This window comes from Anticarsia gemmatalis, chromosome 18 (assembly GCF_050436995.1).
Source record: "Anticarsia gemmatalis isolate Benzon Research Colony breed Stoneville strain chromosome 18, ilAntGemm2 primary, whole genome shotgun sequence".
Classification (NCBI taxonomy): domain Eukaryota; kingdom Metazoa; phylum Arthropoda; class Insecta; order Lepidoptera; family Erebidae; genus Anticarsia; species Anticarsia gemmatalis.
In genome coordinates this window covers 8343130-8368671 of record NC_134762.1, presented here as the reverse complement: position 1 = coordinate 8368671, position 25542 = coordinate 8343130, and the positions used below count along the sequence as shown (strand labels likewise).

The window sequence follows — 25542 nt, the reverse complement described above, 5'->3', positions numbered from 1 at the left end:
CATCTACCGTTTAATATTTTAATGAATCCAGATGAAGAATTAAAAGGGACTTTTTTGATGTTTTACGTAGTTAATTGTACTCAATTGAAGATTTTATCGATTTATTCGTGTATCTATAAATAAATAGTGAGTCTGTTTTTTTGCATATTTTTATAATTTGCCATAAAACATAGCTTTTGAAGTATTCTTCAACTGCAATTCCAGGAAAAAATATCAGTATTTAAACAAACAAAAATGACCCATTGAAAATTGGATATGTCCGTATACTCCGTCTGCTTTTCGGAGAAAACAGACATGATTTTACAAGCACAATAAACATACAAAACTCAACCTTTGATAGTCCAGAAATATTTGTGTAAATGAAAACCAAGTTGAGATTTTCTTTGTTCAGAAAAATGTGAATGAAACTCACCAGTTATGGGCATAACTGGCACACGAATTCACACGATTCGTTCACGGTTCCTTGTTTTATTTGGTCCCCTATCGATACGATACGGGCACGGTCGCCATCGTAATAGAAATTAAGGGTTCAGGAATGCTTTGTGGAGTGTGGAACGAGCGATCGCCAGAAATATTGATAACGACACGACTTGAGTTCCACAGTATTTTCCGAGCGGAATATTTCCAGTTTGAATAAAGTTTCGAATCAGAATATTCATCTTGTACTTTTAATCTTTCTTTTTTATTTAATAACTTTTAGTTGAAGTTGTTTATTTGAGCTTTTCAAATAAGGTGACAGTTTTCCGATCGTCACTAAATTGTTTTTGATAATGTTTAAAAGATTTAAGTGGGTAAATCCCGTCTCGACCTGGTATTTAACCCGGGACCTTTGTTATCAGTAACACCACCGCTATATAATATATTATGTCGTTATTAAAATCATTACTTAAACGTATTGTTGTGTTGCCGAGGTAAGGAATAGCTTTGTATTTGTTACAATATATCGCAAATAAAATCAAATATTATGTACCTACTTTTGTTTTCATATCTTGTTCACTAACTTCGGTGTTTAGGAAACTTATTTTTTTACCTTATCTTGTGTTTAATCTCATACATATTGGTTTTTACCCTGCGGCGCTTAGTTTTTCCCTGTAAACTACGTAAAAACTTCCTTTGTTCGTATCTCTGTATCGTTCAAATAAACTTCTTACTACATTTCGTTTGTACCATTTCAATTATTATATCGCGTTTGAAGCCGTTGCCAAAATTTATATAGACTTGTTTTATTCTTGTCCACTGAAATTAGTTCACTTTAAAAGCTTTTTACTTCGAAATCGTATTACGTAGGTAAGTTTATGTTGCCATGAAATTAGAAAACATTATTATATTGAAAAAGATTCAATAAAACTAAATGTGTGTAAAATATTTGCGACACTAAAACGAAACTTGTAGGACTATTCGTACACTTTTACGACCTACAGCATCTCTTAAGAAAAATGGCGCGTATTCATCAATCATATCTCGAACAAAACCGAACCGATCAGCGAAGGCGAAAGCGTGGGAAAGATTAAATACACGTCACATATTTCTACTCACTGACTCATGCTTGACTCGTGTCAAAAAAACAAAAGGAATTTAAGAATAGTACGTGAAACGTTTCCTTTACATTTGCCGGTGACCTCGTGACGTCATTAAGTCTCCAGCGGTGTAAGTCAGATGAGCGCAGGACGCGGGCGGGTGTTGGGGAGGGAATGTCATCGGCAAATCTTATGCGCACGAGTTGTGACCTAGTAAAGTCAAGGCTCGATGTACCAATCGCGGCCGTGAGCGATGGCGGGAGCATTGTTCTAACCGTTGCTAATGGAAGCAATCGATGGATTTTGATTACCGGCTCTTATTGCTTTTATGTGGGTACTCTGTTATAATGAGTTCTCAGAAAAGACGTGATTGAATTTTGATTATATTGTTATTTTCAACCATCTGTCGATAATGTATTTACACATCGCATTGATTTTTATATGCCGATTAGACGGGTTAATATAACATCCGTACTCCACAGATCACTAAGTAAATAGGTCTCCTGTCGCTTCCCCACTGGGCAGTGTTCCAAACTAACCTGATTCTGAGAATTTCCCAACAAAATGATAATAATGGTTGACCTGACGTTCCGCGAATTTTCCAAAATCCGGTCCGCTTATTAAACTCCTTAACTTTCGTGGTCGTTAGTGGTCTTGCAAACTTCGAAATCAATAAGTAAAAGACAATCATTTGTTATTCATATTTTAATAAGAATAACTCTCGTAAATGTCATATTCAGTAGTGTTATTTTTTTCAGTAAATAAAACGAAAGTTTCCAGTCCGTACTTTGAAAACCGCGGCTCTTAATGCCTTTCGCATAATACGCTACAGTTAGCTCCAACTTTATGTATTACTCTAACTTTTGCTCATTTTTGGACACGTTGCACACGAAATTCCATGATTTTGCAGCATCATAATATCTTGCATTAAAATACTTATTACAAACATCTATATTAATATTATATAGTTGACGAGTTTGTTTCTTTGTTTGAACGCTCTAATCTCAGGAACTACTGGTCAAATTTAAAATATTCTTTCAGTGTTAGATAGTCCATTTATCCAGGAAGGGTATAGGCTATATATCATCACGTTACGACCAATAGGAGCAGAGTACCAGTAAAGTTATAAAAACGGGAGAATGTTTGATCCATTCTCTCTTATGTGACGCAAGCGAAGTTGCGCGAGTCGGCTAGTATGTTATGAGATAGACAACATAGTCGTCGATGATTTTAGCACTAGTCATTATGAAAATGCAACTATATTGATTTATCACCTTTTAGAGACTTGCAGCATCCAATATTTGGATTCTGATGAACTGTTATTCGATTGTATACGTGAGAGATTCTGTGAAACAGCTCATAGTCAAAGCCTACAGGTAAATACTGGACACGATATCAAAGCGGTAATTGGCGCAAGGTTTGCCCTTCAACTTCCAATATGTAGGTTACTGGTACATCACGGTGAATTCGGGGAAAACACAGCTCATAGCGCTATTAAACGGTACCAATTTAAAGCTTAAAATATCACATGCTATTACACTATTATGTCATTTCGACGCGTATCGTAACGTCATAAGTACCATTGAGTGACGTTTTAGTATTATTTTTCTACTTAGTATTTCATATATTTGAAGCTGGGGGAAGCTGGGATCCTAGTCCCGGTCCCAAAACGTCCATGACCATTCTGATATTCATTAGGCAGCTCTATCAAGGACTTATTCATCGAACTCACAGCTTTCATATTACTACCTTAATGTTGTAATACCTCTTTCTCTTCATATTTAACCAAAATAATTGTATAATATAAAAAATGCAAATATTTTCTTTTATGTTAGTTACTCATAGTTTAGTTCAGTATATTTATATTCATATCTCCATAATTATGTAAAGGAAAATAAATAAAGTATTTCAAAATAATATGCACTTTGACTTAGACATTAATTACTAGTAACAAGAACTGAAATATTACGCTAGAAGTCCGCAGTAATAATAGTTCTCTCATGATATCTCTAACTAACATTACAAACAGACAGTTTGTCGTAATTACTTGCAGAGTAATTAGAATTAATTACTTCTTACGTGTGCCTTGTATCTGTATAGTAGTGTATAGTAATTGTTACTGATTATGTGAACAAATAATGTACTTAACTTTGTGTTTCGAAACTTTGCTGGTATGTTTTGTAACTTGAACGATGAGAGGGGTCAAATCAGATAGTTCACCTTTCTATATTAGTTTTGCATATAATAATTTGATGTTTATTTGCTTTATTTTCATTTTCAAAATAGGGTAGTGTTTGAAGGGATAAGTTAGTGTTCAAAATAGGAAAGTTATTTGATATCAATTGTTCTGAATGTTGATGCATTGATAACGTTTTGGATAGATGGTTGAACTCACTGTTATTAATGAATAAATAAGATTCAGTCACTCAAGCGTACATTTTAGTTAAAAAAAACAATGCCTATGTCCTCAACCTACGATAATTGAACTTCCTTACGTTATCAAGGTGTTATTTCATTAGAGTATGCAAATTACGTAACAATTTCGCAACTTTGAACACGAACACACACACACGCGCGCACACTACCGCAACAGTTGGCCTTTGATCCCAGCTAGTCTATCAGTCATCGTTTACGTATCCACAAACGCGGATATTTTATAACAAAACAAAACATCCACCCTTGACATTCATCCAAACCCGCCCTTATTACACGGCTCACCCAAATATCATTTACATTTGTAATCGAGATTACTATGTATTGTTTAAATGGAATACGGATTTCGGCGTTATATCGGGGATTTACCAAATAACGACGTTCAAACAATCTTGTATAGAGTTGGGGATTATTTTAATAAGTGAGTAGGTGAAATGTAGCGGGCGAATGAAAGATTTATGAGGGCTATTCTTCGGAGGTGGTAAAGCCGACGTACATGCTAAATTACTCGTATTATTTCTGTTAGTTTTTTCTTTTTTATTTAGCGCACCTCTTTGTGCACGGCGCGCATGCAGAGATGATAAATGTACAGGAAGCCAGGCGTTGCGGACTCTGTTGTCAGTTACTTTTTTCTGTTTATTACTCTGGTTATTAAGACTCATTAGTTTGTTGCCTCAATCACATCACACAATTTGTACAGGGTTACTATAAAATATGCGTGCGTCGTGACACTATTACACTTGCAAATTCAAACCAGTCTGATAGATGGCTTTAGTTGCATCGCTGTCGATAATGTGAATGACCTACAAACGACGTAACTTACAACCGTATCAGAAATAAGTATATGTCATTCCTATGTTAATAATAATTGTGGTGACATAAATAAGTTTATCCGCCGTTGATATCGCGTATAAACAAGCTGACCTACATTCTTGTCTAGTTACACAGTGTACTGGCGTGAGGCGCGGTTCTCAGGACACCGATATGAGCTATTGCCCTCGGGGGACAACTGGGAATTGATTCTGACGCCACCCGGGAAAAATGAACAACACGCAAAAAATATATAACCCGTACATCGACGTCGAGTCGCTGCGACCATACACCGTGTAGACCGGCGTGGACAATTTATTGCTATTTGACACTGGACGGGTGTTTCAACACTCACTCCTCTACACTACCCCACTTATAATCTATTTTCATTGTGAGAATTTCGGAACGGGTGGAACAGGGGTGCGCTCTGTTTGCGAATATTCGGTAATCTCCGACGTGTCTCTTATTCCCTAAAATGTTTTCCCCGCCTTTGATACAAAAGCAACACACTTTCTTATACGCAGTGGTTCGTTCCCCTCTGTGTAGTGTTTGCTCAACGTTAGCATTATAATTATTACGAAATATTTGTATAAAATCACCAGTGTATATAAAAGCCATTCCGCGGCACGGAGGTAATCTTTGAATCTAGTCGTTATTGCCCCACACAACTTCACCCATGTGTATAATACCGTAACATTGGCGCCGGCTGCTTTGTTTATCCACGGGAAACTGAAAAACTCTGAATAAAGCTTTGAATGCAACACGAGATTTTTAAAAAGCAGTAATACTTATAAACAAACGCTTGTTAGTAAGTTGCGTCTGAAATCCGCCAGCGAGTGATGTGCATACAAATGTTCGAGTGTCGGCGGCAGACGTCGCATCGAGCGTGCTCCACCAGACCTCGGATATACGTTGATTATATGTAAATTTCAAGAATTACTCGTATTCCGCCTCGAGTGCGATTTTTGATGTAACCATTGAGCATACCCTTGTGGCGTGTCGCAACGTACAGGTCCGCTTCAAGCGTCACTTTCAAACATATATTCAACGCGTTGAATCTCATTACTGTCAATTGTTATCCATAATATGTTGCCTTTATATTCCGTAACTAACGATTGGCACATCAGACACGCGGCTCTGTTTCACTCGTGCACGTGTTTCAATGTGCGGTTAGGATCCTCACAAAAGTAATTTAATCAGATTCTGTCTACGGTACGATTTGTGAATTATATTATTCGTGACCTCCGACATTAAAACCGCACAATTTTGATTACAGAGGGAAATTAAACATAACTTGTCAGACATTCAGTGAAGCCTTATTACAGACGTTAGTAACCGCAAGTACGTAATGTCTAAAATACTTTAATGCCGTAAAACACGAGGACGGATCACTGTTCGGATTCGGTAACAAAACATAATAGTGAAAAGGAACGCACCACGATATAGATCTACACAAACAGCCAGAAAGCTTTTAGTACTTTCGTCCGAATGGCCTTTCCACGGTACAAGGAAACCCCGGAATGTTTATTTAGATTATTTGTTAGCTTACATAAATGGAACGCCATGCTAAAAAAGTTTATGTATCTCACCCACGTCCCTACCGGTAAAGGACCTAGTGAGCATCGTATACATCCCATTGTCGTAATATGCTAAATTATTCCTGGACAGGATTATTGCACGAGGGAAGTGTAAATCGAGGCAGTTACGTCGACCGAGCTGTTCGTAATATGTTTCACTAATATTCATTTAGGACACAACCCAAAACGTTCAGCCTATGAAATTATGAACGGAGTTATCTTATTTTTATGACACGACCGACTACTGAGAAAAGATTTTTCTCGGCGTAATCCTAAAAGGAATGAAATATGTTAGAGCTAGGATCAACGTGAAAGAAACTTAGTTATTTATCGACGAGGAAACCGGGAGGGTCTAAGGTACCTATTGCGAATTACCTCAAGATTACAAAAGTTGCTTCGAAAATGTTCTTTTCTAACTCATTTAATCCGTTTGCTGGACGCAATTGATATACATCACACTTATGATTGGTTTTGCTAGTTGGATTATGTCTGTCGACAACTTTTTGTCTACTAGTTTAACATAATTTGTGGTAACCGAGTGAGCGAATGCGTCGTTCACGTATTACTGAAGCATTGTTTTCTTTGTGTACGTGACGAACGCAAATTCCATGTTATTAGGAGTGATAGATCGTTTGTCATAGTTTGCCGTGCTGGTGTTGTTCTAATCTCGCAAATTTTCAGCGAGTGCACGATTCCTTTGTATCGGAGGTAGGTGATTGTTAGTGTGTGCGTTGTTGTCGAGTGTATTCACTCTGTTTATGCAGTCGGTCGTCTGCATACAAAATACTGGCACCGGCGCACCACGCCACTCGCAATGTACTCGCATAGAAAACTTATAAAAATGTCTGCTCGAGACTTCAAGCCTCTTGTTTTATAGCAACGAGTTCTTCAACGATTCTTCGTTTTGTGTCGTAATAAATATGAATCGTAAACTCATAATGACAGAGCGATTCTCGTTTACCTTAAACGTTCGACACGGCTCTAAGTAAAATGTTATCTGTTTTTCAGATAATCGGTTTAGGTATACGTGTGTTGTTGTTCAATTCTGAAACTATTTTCATGAGTACTTCAAAGCTAGAATTGGTTGTCTATTCAGTGAGAAAAGTATGCAAATGTTTCGAACAATTCGTATTGGAAGGCAACAATCACGAATGTTTTGTTATTCAATATAGAAAGTTATGATAAATAGTTTTTTTTACGCAAAGGTCAGAGTTGTTCAATATGCGAGTATGAGGCGGAAGCTGGCACGTCGCGCGATGTGTCTAAGAGGTACTTTTATAAATCGTGTGTATTATATGTGCTGCGTTGAATAAATGTTATTAACTTCCTTATAGCGAAGGGAAGGGCCTCGGGATGTGTCGTCGGTTCGCATTGACCCGCTTAACTTACGTTTCGCGGTAGAACCGACCTCGCGACAAACAAAGGCGACGCGTGCCCGGCATTTGACTCATCATTTTCGTTTCTACAAGGACCTTTACTACAATGTTTATGATTATAGGAATCTCTTATGGTCTTGTACGCTGTTGTATTTGATGAGATACATAAGATTACGTTTGCTTATGAGCGCGATTATTATATTCTTTTTAGATTGCTTTACATAACAAAGCGGCTTTAAAAATCACAGTAAAACAGATAAGTAGTAACCTTTCACCCATACGTCAACACATCTTACAATCACACTCATAAATCTATTTGTTATTCTAATACCTTTGAATGTAACCTCTTGTTGAACAACGTTATCAAACAAAACAATCAGTCGAACAGCTGTCGCGATGAAATGTGACACGTTGGAATCTATAAACATGCAAATTGTTGCGATAAATTACGCAGAGTATGTTAACGTTTTTAATATTCAATTATGTCCAAAGCGAGCGGTGCGGTATAAACATTATCAGCTATCCAACGTCGGATAACGTACACCAACTTAATATAAACTGCTATAGCTTTAATGAATAATATTACGGTTTATACAGCTTTTTATTTACATGATACTTTTAAGCGATTTGTTAATTTTTAGTTTACATTTTTTAATGCACTTCCAAGGCTTTTTATTTATTTATTTATTTATTGGTATACCAACAGCAAATATAACAACATTTGTAGGTAACATGCAATAATATACAATTCTGATATGAATGCCCATTACAAGTACACACAGCTTTGTTTTTAGACTATAATCCATTAAAAACAAAATATGTTCAATTTAATATACGTACTTTGATTTTATTCATGATATCGTCTAATAATTAAAATAACAAAAAATCTGGTTTTCGTTCATAATTAATGTGTAACAAAATAATAAAAAAGTGCATTTTTATAATATTTTTGTTAAGTTTTTCCTTACTTATTTTAAATAACATCGTTATCCAATCTTCCATGACATTAACCTCCACCTCTGGTTATTTATTTAACGCAAGTTGATTATACATCGTCAGCGTTTAATATCGTTAATTCCTGCTCTTATAATGTATACTGTTTTTATATCTTAAAACTAGGCGATTATTTAATGCGAATTTACGATGACCACGATCGACGCAATTCGATCGAAACGTCGGGTAAACAAATAAGGTATTATAACCTTTAATTTTCAATCTCTTTTAACACCCACTGCATTACAATATATTGATATCGAGTCCCCAAAATCAAAACTGATGACCAAAGCTTCTTGAGTCCAAATTACTTTAACGGTAGACATATAATATGTTTAATAATGTTTAAGTATATTGTTACGTCTATGTGTCTGTACTGTAGAATGTAACTGTCTATATAAAATAAATCAATGTATACCGAAATCATGTTAAACAATAACAGTTATAAAAAGATCAGTAACGTGTGTAATTAGTGCTGAAACGGTGCGGTGCGTGTGCGTTGCGCCGCGCGCGTGTCAACGGCCGCAGGTGCGCGTCATTGGCCAGCACTGCCCATTGTTCTGGCCCCGCCGCCCGCGCCGCCGCACATTAAACTACCCTACGATGCATTGACACAGAATGTATGAGACAGTGGGTTTTATGTTCCAGAACACTACCTTTAAATGAAAAAAACCGCCTATAGCTCATGAAGAAGGAGGTTGCTGTCTTAAGAGCGTATTGATATTGTTGATAAATACCCAATAAGCTTATAGGCATAAGCACTTGGCTAGTGTGGAGGATTCGAGGCCTCATTTGGGAGGAGACCCTTGCCCAGCAGGGGACAGTAATGAGTTAAAAAAAACTGTTGCAACAACACTGCCTGAATATCTCTACAAATTCTGCGTTCAAATCAAGGCATACGTAAGCCTTTAAACATGTATGAAAGATTGTCAATCGCAATATCAATACGAAGTTAACTCTCTGTTTTACGTTTCCACTGTGGCAGCACTGACAATCAGAGAAGCCAGCTGTCACATTCTTAATCTTTTTACTTTAAAATAGCTCATTCATTCACCTGCTACATGTCTCATACAACTAATACACATAAAATTATAATCAAGATAATATATAACATTCGCACAGGTGTTCTGTCGTGATATTTTAAAAGAATGCATTGCCGTAATAAATAGTGTAATCTAATCTACTAAGAATTGTATTTTCGCATAAAAACTTACTCATTTTGATAAAGTATGGGTTTGTGATTGCTGCAGTAATTGAATCATACGATAGGACGAGGTCTTTGTCCCAAGATCTGTAGTTTTCTTGTAGATATCAGAACGGATCGAGTCTTTAGCTCTCATTCAAATTCGTATGTAAAGTTAACCGATTTATTTGGTACAAAACCTTATATTACTTAGTAATTTGACAAATAAATGAAATAAATTCTGCAAGAAAATTCACGACAATGAAAGTTCTTACAAGTAACGGTATTCACACATTAGCAGGCTAAGCACACCAACCACTTTTTGCTGGCTAATCGAGCATTTCAAACCACTGATACCCACCAATAGAGGTGACGAGCGATTGAACGCCAAACAAGTATGGTTACGCGACTAAAACGCGAGAACGCGAACAACAAAAAGTTTCTACAGTATGCGGAGGTCCTTACTGAGTATTGGAATCGAGGCGGCCGTTGGTGGTCTTTCTTTATTGTATGCCCGTCACCTTTTGTCGACAGATGATTGCTTCCGATTTAGTTACGCGACTCTTTCAATATTGAATAAAAGTTTTCCAACTGATAAAATGGTTTTGAGTGATTTATTTTTGCACTGATACAAATATACTACCCAATTCGCAGTGGTATGTCCGATTTGTCAGAATTGGCATGTCTGAAATGCGTAAAATTAGTTTTTAGATGGTAAATATGTAGAAGTGTATTGTTATGTAATTCACTAGAACATTGCTCGTCACGTTTTTGTTTAAATTACATACTAATGCTCAGTGGTTAATGGTTGACTACGAGTAAATCGTTTGTTCATGCTTACGGTATTAGGTCAGTTCTTGAGACTATGGGCATTATCTTAAGTAAAAATAACAATAGTTGCGTACTACAAGTATATGAAATCGTAAAAGATAAGTATAAATTAATATTAGACTTTTTCTTTCAAAGGTTATTTTTGTTGCTGTTACTGCTTCAAAATCAGTACAAAAATAGGGTATTTGTTGATGGCTGATGAAACATAAAGTTCTCAGCAAATTGTCTCAGACTGTCCATACTTTACAATTTTTCACACGGTGTCTTCCCAGAAGTCCTAAGTGCATTTCCAATAAGATTCAGTTATGATCGGATCTTGTTAGATACGCATTAGCAGTCGCGACCGCAAGTAGTAATGGGAATAGTAAATTGTCCAATCACATGTTAGTATTACAAACGTGCGTGTCTTTGATTGGACGAGAATGCACCCGCGCTGCTTGCCGCACCAAATGACCCTATTTATTGGACGATAAATGAAATTGCATTACGAAGATTATGGGAAGATATGTCGGGAATTTTATAAGAAACGTGCAGCCGCTACTTGTTTCTTCTTTTTCTGTTTCCTTTGTTTGATACTGAAGGTTTTATTAAGATGACCTGAATTTTGAACACCTCTTTCTACGTAAAATTCTATTTTTATCATAAATCTAAAATAGAAATACATTAGTTACCCATTATGTTAATCATTCACTCTGATCGGATTATCCGGTTCTGTCCCAGCCTCAAAACTTTCCTTCGTGATATCATTATGATATGGAGCCCTTATAATTTCCGATCATTACCTTGTTACGGGTCAACGTTCGTTCGCCGTTTTGCCAAACTCTAAATATAGGCGTATCAACTAATTCGGCTAATGTAAATGTGCGGAATTACGCGTAATATTAACTTACTCACAATTTGGGAGTATTCAGCTGTAGCTATTTCAGAAATTTAATTAACGCTATTTGTAACAACCATTTTGAACAGTCTGATCTATTTATATCCTACCTCATGTTATTAATTCACACATAACGCAGTCTCTATAAAACTTATTCCATAATTCTCTGATAGAAAAAGGTAAGGTAGCTATCTATTTAGAGGGGACTATATGGATCAGCGCGCAATCTAGGCGTCGTAACTTGGACTCCTTTGTCCTGATCGCAATCTCCATAAACCAGCTAAACACCTAGCCGAGATTCCCCTCTCGAGAGTCCCGGGGGGTGGCCGCCGGGGTGGCAACCTCCTCCCCCTTCTTTTAGTTATACGGGAGTTAAAGTGCCTTATGATTTCGAGACTTGCCACACTAAGGTGATGTCGCTCTTTTATTAATCCATAAAAATCTCAGGGCGTGCTCGTAAACGTTGACACCAAACAATAATTACTTAGTTTCTCCCAGGAGACGAGGTGTGGCCGGCGTTAGCTAAATGTTCCCTTAAGAAAAACTGCCTCGCCGGCACATGAGTGGTACGAGTGCGCTCGTCGCATATGATTAGCTGGATAACATCTACGTCCTAGTTCGTGGTGGTACATAATGATGCGTTGTATGCATTATACTGACGCCGTGTGTGTATTGTCGACAGGTCCTCCGTCGCGGCGGGAGAGCGAGTTCAAGAAGCCGGCGCACGCCCCGCAGAACGGCGTGCGCGTCCACCACCAACGCCCCCACATGTCTCACAACAAGGTAAAAAAACGGATTTGCTCAATGAGTACACAAACATGGTCGCTCCTCCTCCGCCGTCTGAGGTTATGATAAATAATAACAGACACGTGTCTCGCTTGTAAACGAGCACACAGATATCCTCGTCGCCTTATTGCGCAGGTTGTGTGAATCGAGAGAAATTTCGTTATAACTGTGAGCTTATCGGCGCACAATGGTGTTTATTGTTACGGTGTATGCTTTACAAAGCAATATCAACGAGGAAAATGTGGTCTTTTCATGAAACTTTTAAATTTGCTTGCGAACTCGCGCAACACCATCTTTTGTGCTGAATCGCTTTGGTGCTGCTAAAATATGCTCAACTGGGCCGGTGACGACACAACTTTTTGCGAGTTTTGGATCCTCTGGTGTTTAGAAACAGGTTTTATTATTAAAATTGGTTTGTGTTAAGTATTTGTTTGTGTGTTAAGAAGGCAGAGACGTGTTAAAAGGGGTAATAATGTTGTGGGTAGTGATTAAAGGGGTCACCCGATGCGTGACTGGCCTTTTCACGTCTCATTTGTAGCTCTTCATGGCGTAACAGAGCCACATCTTGGACTAGTTAATTCCTGTGTGAATTATTCATCGGGCGTACATTGTAATTAAGTTTAATGTAGTTAAGTCCAAAACGGCGCCACGAAGTTCGATCACTCGGGAGAAGTTGTTACATGTATGTTGATGAATGCCAGAATACATTTGATACGGCGAATGTCGGCAACTTTGTAAATCAGGGGACTTGCTCTCATTGATTGTGTTTGTATTGTTGTAACGTTTTGACGACGATGGAGGAATTTTGCATAATTTTCTACACATTTTACATATATCTTACTATTAAACCATGTTTAAAAATTATATTATGACCACTGGGCAGCATTTTAAGAATCCAATATCTTGTTTGCTAAAGTGTCTTCTGCTTTGAAAAGTGACACAATCTCACAGCTCCAAAGATGTAATCAAATACGTGAAAAGCGTACACTTAACTTACGATCAAATGATAAAATGTACCTCAAAGCGAAAACCTAATATTTGTATTAGAAGTACGTGAACAGAAAGTAAAGGTGTGAATGTTTGATCTGTTACTATGGAGCAAGTAATGTACATGTATAGCAGGATCCGAATTCGATTCCCGGGTCACGCTAAATTTTATTGAAGTTTTATATTGAGGTTATAATGAACAAGAAGCTTACCCCTACTATATACTGCATCTATATTCAAAAATACCTTATGAAATGCAAGTGTATTGATACCACCTTGTATAGAGATAATAAGGCCTATTCTAATAATATACATCTTTCAGAACGATGGGTCAGGTTCCACGGGGCCTCTACATCGGCCGCCGCCACTTCGGATACCAAACGGAATTCAACCACAGGTAAGACTCACTCAACAAATAAGGAATGGGATTAATGTTTGATGTTTAAGCACATACCTAAAAATGGGAATGGAAATACCCTGAAAAAGAAAAGAAATCTATCTTAAAATCGCTCTCATTGGTTATTTTTTACCGTTAAAGTTTACTATACAAAATACGTTTTCCAAAATGTCCGACGTATTCTCACGATACCTTCACAAAGAATATCCAATCTGAATTTAATAAACAACTATCACAAATAACTTCAATAATTTCAAAAGAGAACTTATTTCTTTTGTATACAGAATACTATATTCCTTTACGCTAAAGATATGTTCCTGTAATTAAGGCAATACGACATGTCTGTAACCCGAATTCGCATCCCACTTTCATGGTTGTAATGGGACTATAGAACTCCTACACATACCGTCTAGGTGTTTGGCATGTAGGTGTTAAATAGGTGTTCGTTGGAAGGTCAACAAGTGGGTGCGAACCCGCAAAAAAGTACGCCTTACAACTCCATTGAAAGATATTAATTGATATTTATACCACTTTACTAGTCGATGGAAATTTAAAGGCTACATACACCTTTTTCAGGATATTATAATCCAATTTTTAAAAGGGAATTCAGTCGTCGTAAAATCGCCATTTTGATCATTTTCAAATACAAATCCATTTTTTGCAAGGTTATGTTTTTATAGTTCAATGTTCAATCTTCAAATGTGTTATGTTAAATACAAATATCCAACATTTGTACTTGTTTCAATGTTTTTATTTCTACGGTCAATGTCTTTGCATGCCTTGATGGTGATCTCCCCAATATCTCAATGTTCCTTATTCTGATCTGTTCCGATCACCCCTGCTAAGCATGAATGTATAAATGTCACTAAAATACCCGTGTACCAAAGAACTGTTATAGAAAGGAGATGACCAAGTAAGTATTTTACAATAATTTATAACCTGATGGGAAGACTGCACCAGCAGATGAAGGCTGGACAAGATATGGTCCTCATTCAAGACCGAAAGGTCTGGAACGTAGGAAGAGGCCTTTGTTCAGCTGTGGGATGAAGAAAGAGAGAAGAATATGTCTTGTGTCGTTGTTTCCATCTTGTGTAGTCTTGTCTCGCTACCCACTTTTCAATGCCCACTGCTGGACGGAGTCCTCTTCGAATTTCTCTTTATAAACAATACGTGTATTTTTTAGTACAGTTTCTTTCTTCTTGGTTATATTATCTTATTTATTATTGTTGTGGTATACATTTACTATGTGTATTTCTTTTAATTCTTCTCCGTCTGATGCAAAACTAAATACCTTTCTTATGTTTGTCCACACGAAGCTCAAACCTCAATCACAAAGATTTCCCACTTCGTAGAATAAAAGCATCCAGTCGTATGCGCAGATTGAATATGTAAGGTCTTCAAATTCCTTCGACAACAATACAATACATTTATTGCCTTAAAAGTCGTAAATCATACGTCATAGGCGGCCGTAAACGGGCCCTAAATTTTAATCGCCCGCTTCGCTAAGGAGGCGTCATGTATTCTCGTAAAAGTAGTTTTATTCTGCAAATTTGTCCAATGGTTTACGAGCCTTATCTCGTCACGCGGCGTGGCTCGCTCACCACCGCTCCTGTACACCCACAATAAATAACGAAGCGCGAAAGAGCGAACCGTTTACAGGCACATTAAGTGACGTCATATTTTGTTGGTCCCCGTGTCGCCTACATTTTTTCCCTTGCGGTTTGAGCTCAGAAATTTTATTCTATATGAAATCTGCGGCAATTATTGTAGTCTTTTGTGTGTCGCTGACAATGATGAAGAGTTTCGAGCGTTTTAAAATCTTTTATTATACTGTTATTAAAATATGAGTTAAAGTATATGATTTTAATTTGTTATTTTTTCTTTACAGAATGCTATAGATAGTCAACCGCAAATAGAAAGTATTTTAAAGGTAAGATCTTGAATCAAGCTGAAGTTTTCTAAATAGTAACATTAAGGATCAGTTCTCATTTGTATGTATGTTTGTAGGAGATGAAGACTTTACCAAAGCCCCTGGACGGCATAGCAGCAACGCCGAGAAAAGAAGTTGACAACAAATACATCTACAACCCTTACTTAAAAAAGGTAAACATTGTATTTATAATATTAAATTACGAAATTTAAAAAAAGTATGGCTTTTGCCTTCAAAGTTGAATGTGCCTTTTTGTAATTGTTTTGTTTTGCAGTTTCTGATGAGTATAGGTATAATCGATCGGATAGTTTAAAGCTTGTTCGAAACGTCAATCAAGTAAAATTAAATCGATTGTCTGTCAATGCTTGAACGCATTAATCCCCTATATAACCATACAACTATTTAAGATTATAGACAACATTCTAAAGTTTATTCTATTTTATTCCGTTGTTACTATAAAAGAATTTAACCCTAATACTTTTTCTGAAAAAAATATGCAGACAGTAACGTATAGTCTACTCCGTGCTATTTGTTACAACAAGTGAAAAAGTTATCGCTTACACCGTACCATGAAACTTAAAACGATTGCGACACTTGCGATTTAAACGTACTTTAAGGACCGTTGTCATGGCAACAGCGACTAACTATAATCGATACTAATATAATAAGGTAGAATAGATTTTTGTTTGAAGTTATCTTGTCGATAAAAAAGTCGGATTTGAAGTCTGTTTTGTGTTTGAAAGGCACTTTAATGAGGAAGGCTATATGACATCGACATCACACTATAGTAAACCCGAGAATGTATTTCATTGTTCATTCTGGTAGACAAAATGCATAAGCGATTTTGTTGGACATAGTTTAAGTTAACCATTTATGTATTTATATTTGAAAAACATATTTATATTTATGAATATGTCCGTACTATAGATATGTATAACAATGAATTATGTAAAATCACATTGCCTCTTAAAACTCGTATAAAAGTAAAACACAATTGCCAACTGTCGGAAACGCCGAATAATTATTGTAAATAAATGTAAATTTCTCGTTCGAAACGTCTGTGTAAGCATACTTCGTATCGCGAGTCGAGTGCGCGCGAAAAATACGTCCCGACTTGATTTATGGTGACAAAACACAATTGATGTGTCGCTTTGATATCTACCTGAGGCTGTTGTTAAGTGAATGTGGAGCTGATGCTGCTCTTTTGAAGGCCTTGGAATATGGAGATAGTAGATCTAGGTTTTTGAGATCTTTGAAACTGATTGGGAAAATTGAATTATGTCTATAGCACCAAAAAATATGTACTTACCTTCAGTACTTATTTGTAAGATTACTATGAATTTTAATATGTCAATAAAAAATATAGGTATTGTACAAAAAGAAAACATTATTTTAGTTCAGTCAGTCAGTCAGGCAATTGTTTGTTTGTATTTGTTCAATTTTGTAAAACTTCCCGCGACACAAAAGCAATTTTTAGTACAGGAGTTGCCTTTAACAATAAGTAACAAACATCATCAATAATTTCTATACTTCTGTAGGTGTAATATCTTACAAGATAGGCTTACAATAATAGGATTACTTTTAATATCAGCGTTGATCGGTCAGGATTCGTGGGATTGGTTATGTGATTCGCAATCCCTATCCCAAGTACTTCTAATCTTTTATGGCACTCTAAGAATTACTATTTAATTACCATAATTTAATGACCACAAGGCTTATGAATTAGCGTCAAATATCCTATCTAGGTACTAGATTAAGTGATAACTAATGTATGAAAACATCTGTGGTGGAAACCAAGCTGATTTATTTATTTCGAAGTTCTCTCCATTTTTTGGGAATAAATTACCCAAAGTTTAGTTTACACAGACAATAAATGTTAGCATAACTATTCGCAAATAAACATTTTAATCCTGAAACGCTGAAACGTAAATATAATGTCCCGAATAGGCTCAAAGGTTATAACAGACAGAAATACTGTCGAAACGTATGGTATAATCCTCATCACGGCGATAAAAAATATTAATTTTATTAAAAGAGAAATGCCTTAATGTACTGACAAACTCACACGATAACCAACCTTATTGTTAAGAAAATAAGGTCGAGAGTTTGGTAGTTTTTGATAGAATAATAAAATTGGGAACATTTTTCGGCGTATATGCCAAAGATATATGATCGAGCCTGTTACACTATATCGTTTAGTGTATATCATATTTTTATAAATAGATTTTGGTAGATTATCCTTTGAACGCGTGGCAACTTTTATTCCAGTATATTAGACCACAATGATTTGTTTCGTGCGATTAGTGATGCTTCAACTTTATAACAAAGGTTTTTTAGCTACCTATAGGCAAAACTTATCGACTGTTATTTGAAGTAAAAACAATCGGTTTCCACTATTAATATAGTCCGATAATTTAGAAAAGAGCCATGGTGTGCATCATTTTGTGTATTTAAAAAAAAAGTAGCTGCATCAACCAGGCCACCGTCAGCTGCTTAAGTCTACGGTCACTGATATTTTAAATTCTGAATTTTGTATACTATTGCCAGTCATGAGGGATGCATATAAGGCTCTCTACTAAGTTGTTGAACTAAAAGTATTTCGAAGCGCGGATACTCTAATCTCAATTGCACCATAGAGATCACCCATCGTTAGGCATGCCGCGCCAACGTTGCTTACCGTTTAGTAACGTTATTATAAAAAGCAAAAGGGGTTACACTTAGTCCTCAATCTATGTTACTAGGAAGAAATTACGCTCAATAAACAGAAAACGGTTGCGTAATAAGAAAATGTCGGTCAGTCGCCACGTTATGTAGGTACCCTAGGTTTGAGCAATAGCTTTCCTATGACAGTTAAAGTAGAACGTCACGTGAAGTAATACATCGTACTTTACTAAACGTTGTACTATTTTTACATACATAGTATCACGCCTGTTATACCCAAAGGAGGAGACAGGAGTATGAAACACACCCACGGTTCGCTATTAACAATAGTCCTATGAAATAGGAGGCGAGCCTATGGGCTACTATTGAGAAATATTCTAATAGAACAGAGCAATAGGACTTTGCACAACCCGGCATTCCAACCCGGGACATGGTTGTTAGCAGTCGGATACACTACGGATCACGCACACTTGGTAGTGTGGTGTGATCGATAGTGTAGTGATAGAAATTATGATGTTCATAAAACAGAATGCAGATGGTAATTTTCATGTAATATCGATACAATAGAAGGGCAAAATATTCTACTAAATATATGCTCTAAAGAAATTGATTTCTTTGCTAAAATCATTGTTTAAATGCAAATTAAGTGAGTAAAATAGACATAATAACACTATATACTCGTAAATCAAACCTGCGCGACGTTTACTGAAGTTATTAGTAAGGCAGGAAGTATTTCAATGCCCGTAAAACAGTTTGGTCATAAACACTTCTTAATTAACAGTACTATAAACTTAATAGTTTCAAAGAAACACTTCTACGTAAAAATCCGTACCGGTAATAATAACACTCAACGCCTTTGACAATCATAAACGTCAGTATCCTACTAATATTGTAAATGCGAAAATTTGTAAGAATGGAGGATGTATGTATGTTACTCTTGCACGGAAAAACTAATTGATGGATTTAAATAAAATTTGGAATACTGATAGCTTATAGCCTGATACTGATTATCCCAAAATGATGAAATCTTTTCTTGCGGACGAAGTCGTGGGTAGAAGCTAGTTAAAACAAAATTAATATTTTTCTTTCTTTTGAACAGCCGTTATCAAATGTATCATATGGACAGAAAGGAAATTGATTTGATGTATCATTTTCAGGTTCAAGAAAACCCTCAGTTGGCATCCAACGATCTCAAAGCTCCCCTTGCTAAACCCGGTAAGTGACGTCATAATACATACAACTGTATATATGTATTTTAAAATTACGTATCTATCACGTTAATGGAGTCTCCAGCCAGTGTTTTTTAAGTATTTACTATATTTTTAAGAGAATAAACGGATGAGTGGTAAAAACAATTTCAAAAGTTGCGCATCTTCATATACTTAGATTAAGATTTAACACGCACTCTAAGTGGAATGATTTTACAGTACAGACATGTGGAATAGCAAGCAATTTCTGAATCTACTAGTCGTATAGCGAAATCGACCTGTGTAAATCCCATATTGTATTTTAATAGATTTTTGATAACAGTGAGTGTCCTAGGACAAGTCATGCTCATGCGCAGCAGTTTATCTATGTACTATTACATACTGGATACACTACAACTATGTAAAATATATACAAAGCGTAAAAAATATTCCGCTGTCTTTAAAATGTAGAGGATAGATAAATATTATCAGGGTTCATTAAAAACCAAGGTAATATCTCCACTGAGTCGCATATTCAAGTGCATTGAGTCTATTAAAATTATCTGTAATTCCGAACACGGCGTATTTAAGTGCCATTTTTCCTGTTTACTCTATAAATAACATGTATTTTATTTTATGACGGATTTTCCTTTGTGCGGTTGAAGTGACGTTTTCACTGAAATATTTGTACACTTTGAATACCTTTTTATGCTTGTACAAGCTACTGGGGATAGGTCCGAAGTAAAATGTTTTACGAAAAGACTTAAAGTATTTGTGTTTATATATTTATATTATACAGCATTGAAAATAATTGCGAGTAAGTGGTATTTAGTAACGATGTAAGGACTAAAGATTTGCAAACAATCTCATGGTCTTTATTTTTCTATTGTAAAGTCAATAAAGTTAGATTTGAAATATAAATCTCTTTTAGTGTAAAGAATTGAAGTCTTAATAAATTATGCGCTATTCAATTTTACACTATGATTGCTATACAATACACGCACAATTTGACAACATCTCCGTATAAGCACATAATGTTTGCAAGATACACAGAAATGAGACAAATAAATATTCACCCCAAATCCCGGGCGAGAACGAGTGAATCCGAAAACGCTGATTGATGGTGGAAAAAATGTCGGTGTGTATATAAAAGGACGTCTTTAGATACTCTGTACTTATATAAGACGAGGCGTTAAGGCGCATACAAGAGCTTGTTTATTGTAGAGATAACCTCGGCTACTTACTCGCCCCACCTTCGGCCAACTATGCCTAAAATGTCGCCCCTCGATTAAAATAAAACTATTTCATCCTAGCTGCCCGCTAATTGGCTCATAACTCCAACCAACTTACTTTTAAAACTACCGAGAAAAACTTCCAGCGCATTTATTTGTTGTGCAAATAAGACGCAAAAGATTTGACTTGTTAATTATATGAGCAAAGTCAACGAAACTTAATGTTGAAATGAAATAAAGTACAATGTACAGCATTGTTGAACGCTGAAATTGTGCCCCCCTAAAACAATACGTAGGCGTTCACTTTAAGGTTGACTGCACCTAAATAAAATGTGGAATGAAATATTAAGAGCCAGTTTACACGTATCGCGGGCACAGATCGCCCGGCAGCGCCACCTGTCGGCGACGTGAATAAATAAATTGTGAAAAAAAGCACAAAACATTAACGTGCAAACTGCACACATATACACACGCACACATAGACGAACGCTCGTAAAACAAGACTGCAAGCGAAAATATTTGCGCTTGCTAACTGAATAATAATGAATATGAGCGAACTGGACATAACCGGAATCGTTTCAATGTAATTTCTACTGCTTTTGTAACTCATTTGTGCTATTATATACACATAATTAATGTTTAATGTTCGAACTTTATAACTAGTGGCTACATGATTGCAGGCTTACGGCAATTATCGTGTCGACCGTAGCATCTTTATCTCGCATTTAATTGTACGTCAATAAACTAAATTGTTTAGAAAGTGGTGTATTACGTTAGCGTATTCGTTTTATGTTATAACACTCCATTCTTATATCGTTATAGCGGGTGCACGCGATAATGACATAAAAACGTTCTAGTTCGCAGCTGCGATGGAATTTTAAAAATCTTTTTGAGCAACCTCCGCGCTGTCGCTTACATTTATTGCCCTAGACGAGCCACAAACACTCAAAGGCGACCGGTAACTAGATGTGCGCTATTTTATAGTCTACCTTCGCAGTATTCAAATTAAAGTTAAATCGACACTGTTTTATAATCCTCGGTGCTCACAGTAGTCGCATCACCTGCCAGAGCGGCCGCGACTCGTGAATCTACCACGAAAAGTAAAACAAAAAATGCGAAGTGCAGATTAAAATCGTACGGTTTGTGAGTTCGTACGCGATAACGAGCATTTTGTAAATAACAACTTAGATTTTTTAATAAACAACGATAGCCGTATTGCGTTTTAAATATTACTTTGTAAATTTTATAGAGTATCGTATAATTTATAAATAAATAAATAATTCGCAAATTGATTTACGAAAATAATGGCTGCCTTCAAACTTTTTCATGAACAAGAAAAACAATTTATTCTTAAGTGCATTTTTTATTGAAACTCATTCATTTACACCGAACGTAAAGAACGTTCAAAACTATGATACTTTAATAGGATTAGTTCATAAAGTTTCGTTGCGGTAAATTGAGGGCTTTTATAACTTGCCATTTGTTCTCGAAAGCTGACAACTAGCTGTTTTAATAACGTAAATAAGTTAAATATAACTAGATTGTTTAATTAAAATATCAAAGGGATGAATAAATGGTTGAACAAATTTCACATGAATGCATACAGAATACTTTTAGCATTCTCCATTGGGATTTTTAATTCGCACACGTACAAAACCCAGATACTGTCAAATCGTTGCTGAAACTATAACAAAAATACAATCGCCCCATCTCGCGGTTTTGACGCTACAAACAATATTGACCCGATCGCTTAAACGCGCGATTTGGCGATTCAAAATCCCCTAAACGCGTCGCATGTGCTATAGTCCTTAGGTATGGATAGAGGGCCCGTCGCATCCGATGCGAATCGGTGTAGGCCTGTCTGTGACACGAACGGGAGTCAGTTTCGCGAATTAGATTTCTTTTTTTTATTCAATGAAAACCGACTAAACCTTCCTTTTCTGTCTGCAAATTGAAAGGTTCTAAAATAGATTTTTTATTTTCGCAAACTCGTACGGCTTTTTATTGTCTGAGTACGAAACGATTCGGGTCAACTTAAATAGTTGGGGCACGTTGGTTCTGTACTCTATGGAATTGACTGAAATAAACATAGACAATAATTGTGCTATGTTTAGGACTGTAAATAACAAATTTATTTGATAGCCTGTTATTATAATTCTAACTATGTTTGATTGAAGCGTAAATTGTATGGGTGAATGAATGCCATCGTGTTTGACAATCATAAATGTTGATAGAGGAGCTACATTAATAATTTCATATTGATATTATAAAGGTTTGAAATACAGTTATTTGTGTATGCCAATGATCGTTGATTTATATTGAACGGTAGGTTAATTTTTCTACGCATTTTCATTCGTATTTGTAAGTGAAACTTTCACGCCTATTGCCTCAATACCCAAGACACATGTGGTCGATATCTTATTTGAATTATTTCCTTATTATTCGAGATTTTCGTGAAGTACACTTTAGTCCAATATATTCTGTCTTTTTGCTTACTAAGAATTATCCCGCCTTTTCAATGTTCGACATGGAATAGTAAAAATGAACTTTAAGAAAATACGTTTAGAGATTATATTTAGTGTACATAAGTAAAAAACTTGTCGGCTTATTTTTGTATATCTTTGTTTGAATGTAAACCCAATTAATCTTGGATTTATTTATAGAGCTCATTAAACACAGATTGGAAATTCAAAATAAGTAATTTATGTATTGTTTTTATAATAATAATTGTTTGCTGAAAGCCGGTAGTTGATAAATGGCACAAATAAACCAAAGAGACAATTATTTACAACGGTAAATTTTCGATAGTTGATGAATATTTTAATTTAATAAATAAAACACCCACGGCAATCGACACGGGAGTCATTAAATAAAATAAATCACGTTCATAACGATTACGTTCATTGTCAACTGAAAAACCAATTTGTTACTGAAAAATTAAGTACATTATATCGTGGTTGAGCTCTCCTACGCAGCTACGGAATGGTTTTCAGGTTGAGAAAATACTAACGAAACTATAATATAACTGTTAAATTTTATAATAAAAACTTGTATTTAAGTTTTGTAACCTTAATAAATTCTAGAGTCATGGCAGATCTTCAGGTTTCGGAGTCTATAATTTTGGAAATTAAAGTATTTGTTAAATTTCAATAAATTGATATTCAGACGTCTCTGTATAAGTATAAAATAAATAAGCCTAATTTTAACTGGTTTAAGATTGGCTGCCACTTTATCTATTGGACAGTCTATCACGGCTTCAATCCCTGGTAACAATTTGACTCCATTCAAACGATTCTAATTCCCACATCAATGATCAAAGTCGAAATAACGAAACGAAAACGTTAGCATAATTAAGATAGATTACTTTGAACCTCTATTATGTATCGAGAAACTAATATTTGCCGTTGACGACGCATTTACGAGCCATAGTGCTATTTATTTCGTAAGCCGGCGACCAAAATTGCCATTATCTGGACACTGAAGGCTTTGATGTGCTGGCTTTATGAAATAGGGCTTACACGTTCCACTGATTACCTAGACTGCCGTATTATAAAATGTTTTTGTTGATAAAACTCTTGTTTATTCGTTTATTTTTAGAAAGATGTAGTGAGAATGTATGTCATAATAATATATTGTGGTTTATATTATTTGTAAATATACTTACTTATGCTGCCAGTATAATAACTATATGAGCCAGCTTTACGGGTTATGGATAAGTTTCGTATAAACTATCCAATGCATCAAGTAAAAGGAAATGAGCGAAAACAAAAATGAAAATTTATCCATATAAGTTAACCGGACATACAGAAGAATAATATTGTCTCAAACTCGTGTATATTCTTGCTGTCGTATATTATAATAATGTGTATTTCTATAAAATATAAAACAAAAACACCTCCCAAAAAATATATGATAACACGATTTACTTTCTAATATAACGTATTCAACAGAATTGTTTTCCAAGTTTTACGATTGTCGAATCGTAAAACCGTTCCTGTTCGCATCTTCCGTTTCTCCCCCCTTTTTACCCATGCCTCCCCCCATCGCCCCTATGAGTTATGTTCAGGGTTCAGTACTGATAAATAAATCAGTATTTAGGTCATTGAAAAGGTGTAGCTTTTATTGGTACGTGTTGTTAGTGTGCAATAAATAACAAACCATTATGTGATTAAACTCGCTACGCGTTTAATATGACAATAGCTATTATCTTGTTACGTTATTTGCTTATGAATTGCTTTTGATTTGCGGTGTTTCGATGCCAATTTATCTTTTTATTCAACTGTACAACTGATAGTCATCTTGCTAGGACAGTTTTATTAAACATTCTAGTCAAGTATACGATTCGTGGCTCATATGCTCTTTGATAGACATTAATAGTATGATCTAGTTTAAAGCTTGCTAATCGGCTTACTCCTCTGAGATTAGCACAGTAATATGTTAAAAACCCATAACGGTAGAAAGCTGGCAGCAATATCTCACTTGTCATTATCCATTCTATTGTTAATACAGTAAAAGTAACGAGTGAATAATGTATCTAAACATTATGTGCCGCCACTCTCTTTTTCCTCATCGGACAAGCAGAACTCGACGTGAATAATAAATAAACACGCAATATTGGCGACACCTTCGTGTTGACTCGTGAACCGTCTAATCCTGGCACCGCGCCTAAAATAACAATGTTTATGTTTTCACTGTTTACCGATGTTCTATCGCGAAATCTCCAAGTATTCCGTATAATTGCGTTCTGTCCTTACCCCGATATCGC

At 35.8% G+C, this 25542-nt stretch overlaps 1 protein-coding gene across 4 annotated transcripts in view; it reads left to right on the top strand.

The window, feature by feature from the left end:
- Positions 1–25542, top strand: part of LOC142980625 (uncharacterized) — a 224501-nt gene that overhangs the window by 149920 nt on the left and 49039 nt on the right. For all 4 annotated transcript variants that reach the window (XM_076126115.1, XM_076126114.1, XM_076126113.1 and 1 more), the window contains 5 exons: positions 12280–12380; positions 13693–13767; positions 15656–15697; positions 15775–15870; positions 19516–19573. In XM_076126115.1, the coding sequence (XP_075982230.1) occupies positions 12280–12380; positions 13693–13767; positions 15656–15697; positions 15775–15870; positions 19516–19573 (372 nt within the window). The remainder of the gene's footprint in view (positions 1–12279; positions 12381–13692; positions 13768–15655; positions 15698–15774; positions 15871–19515; positions 19574–25542) is intronic.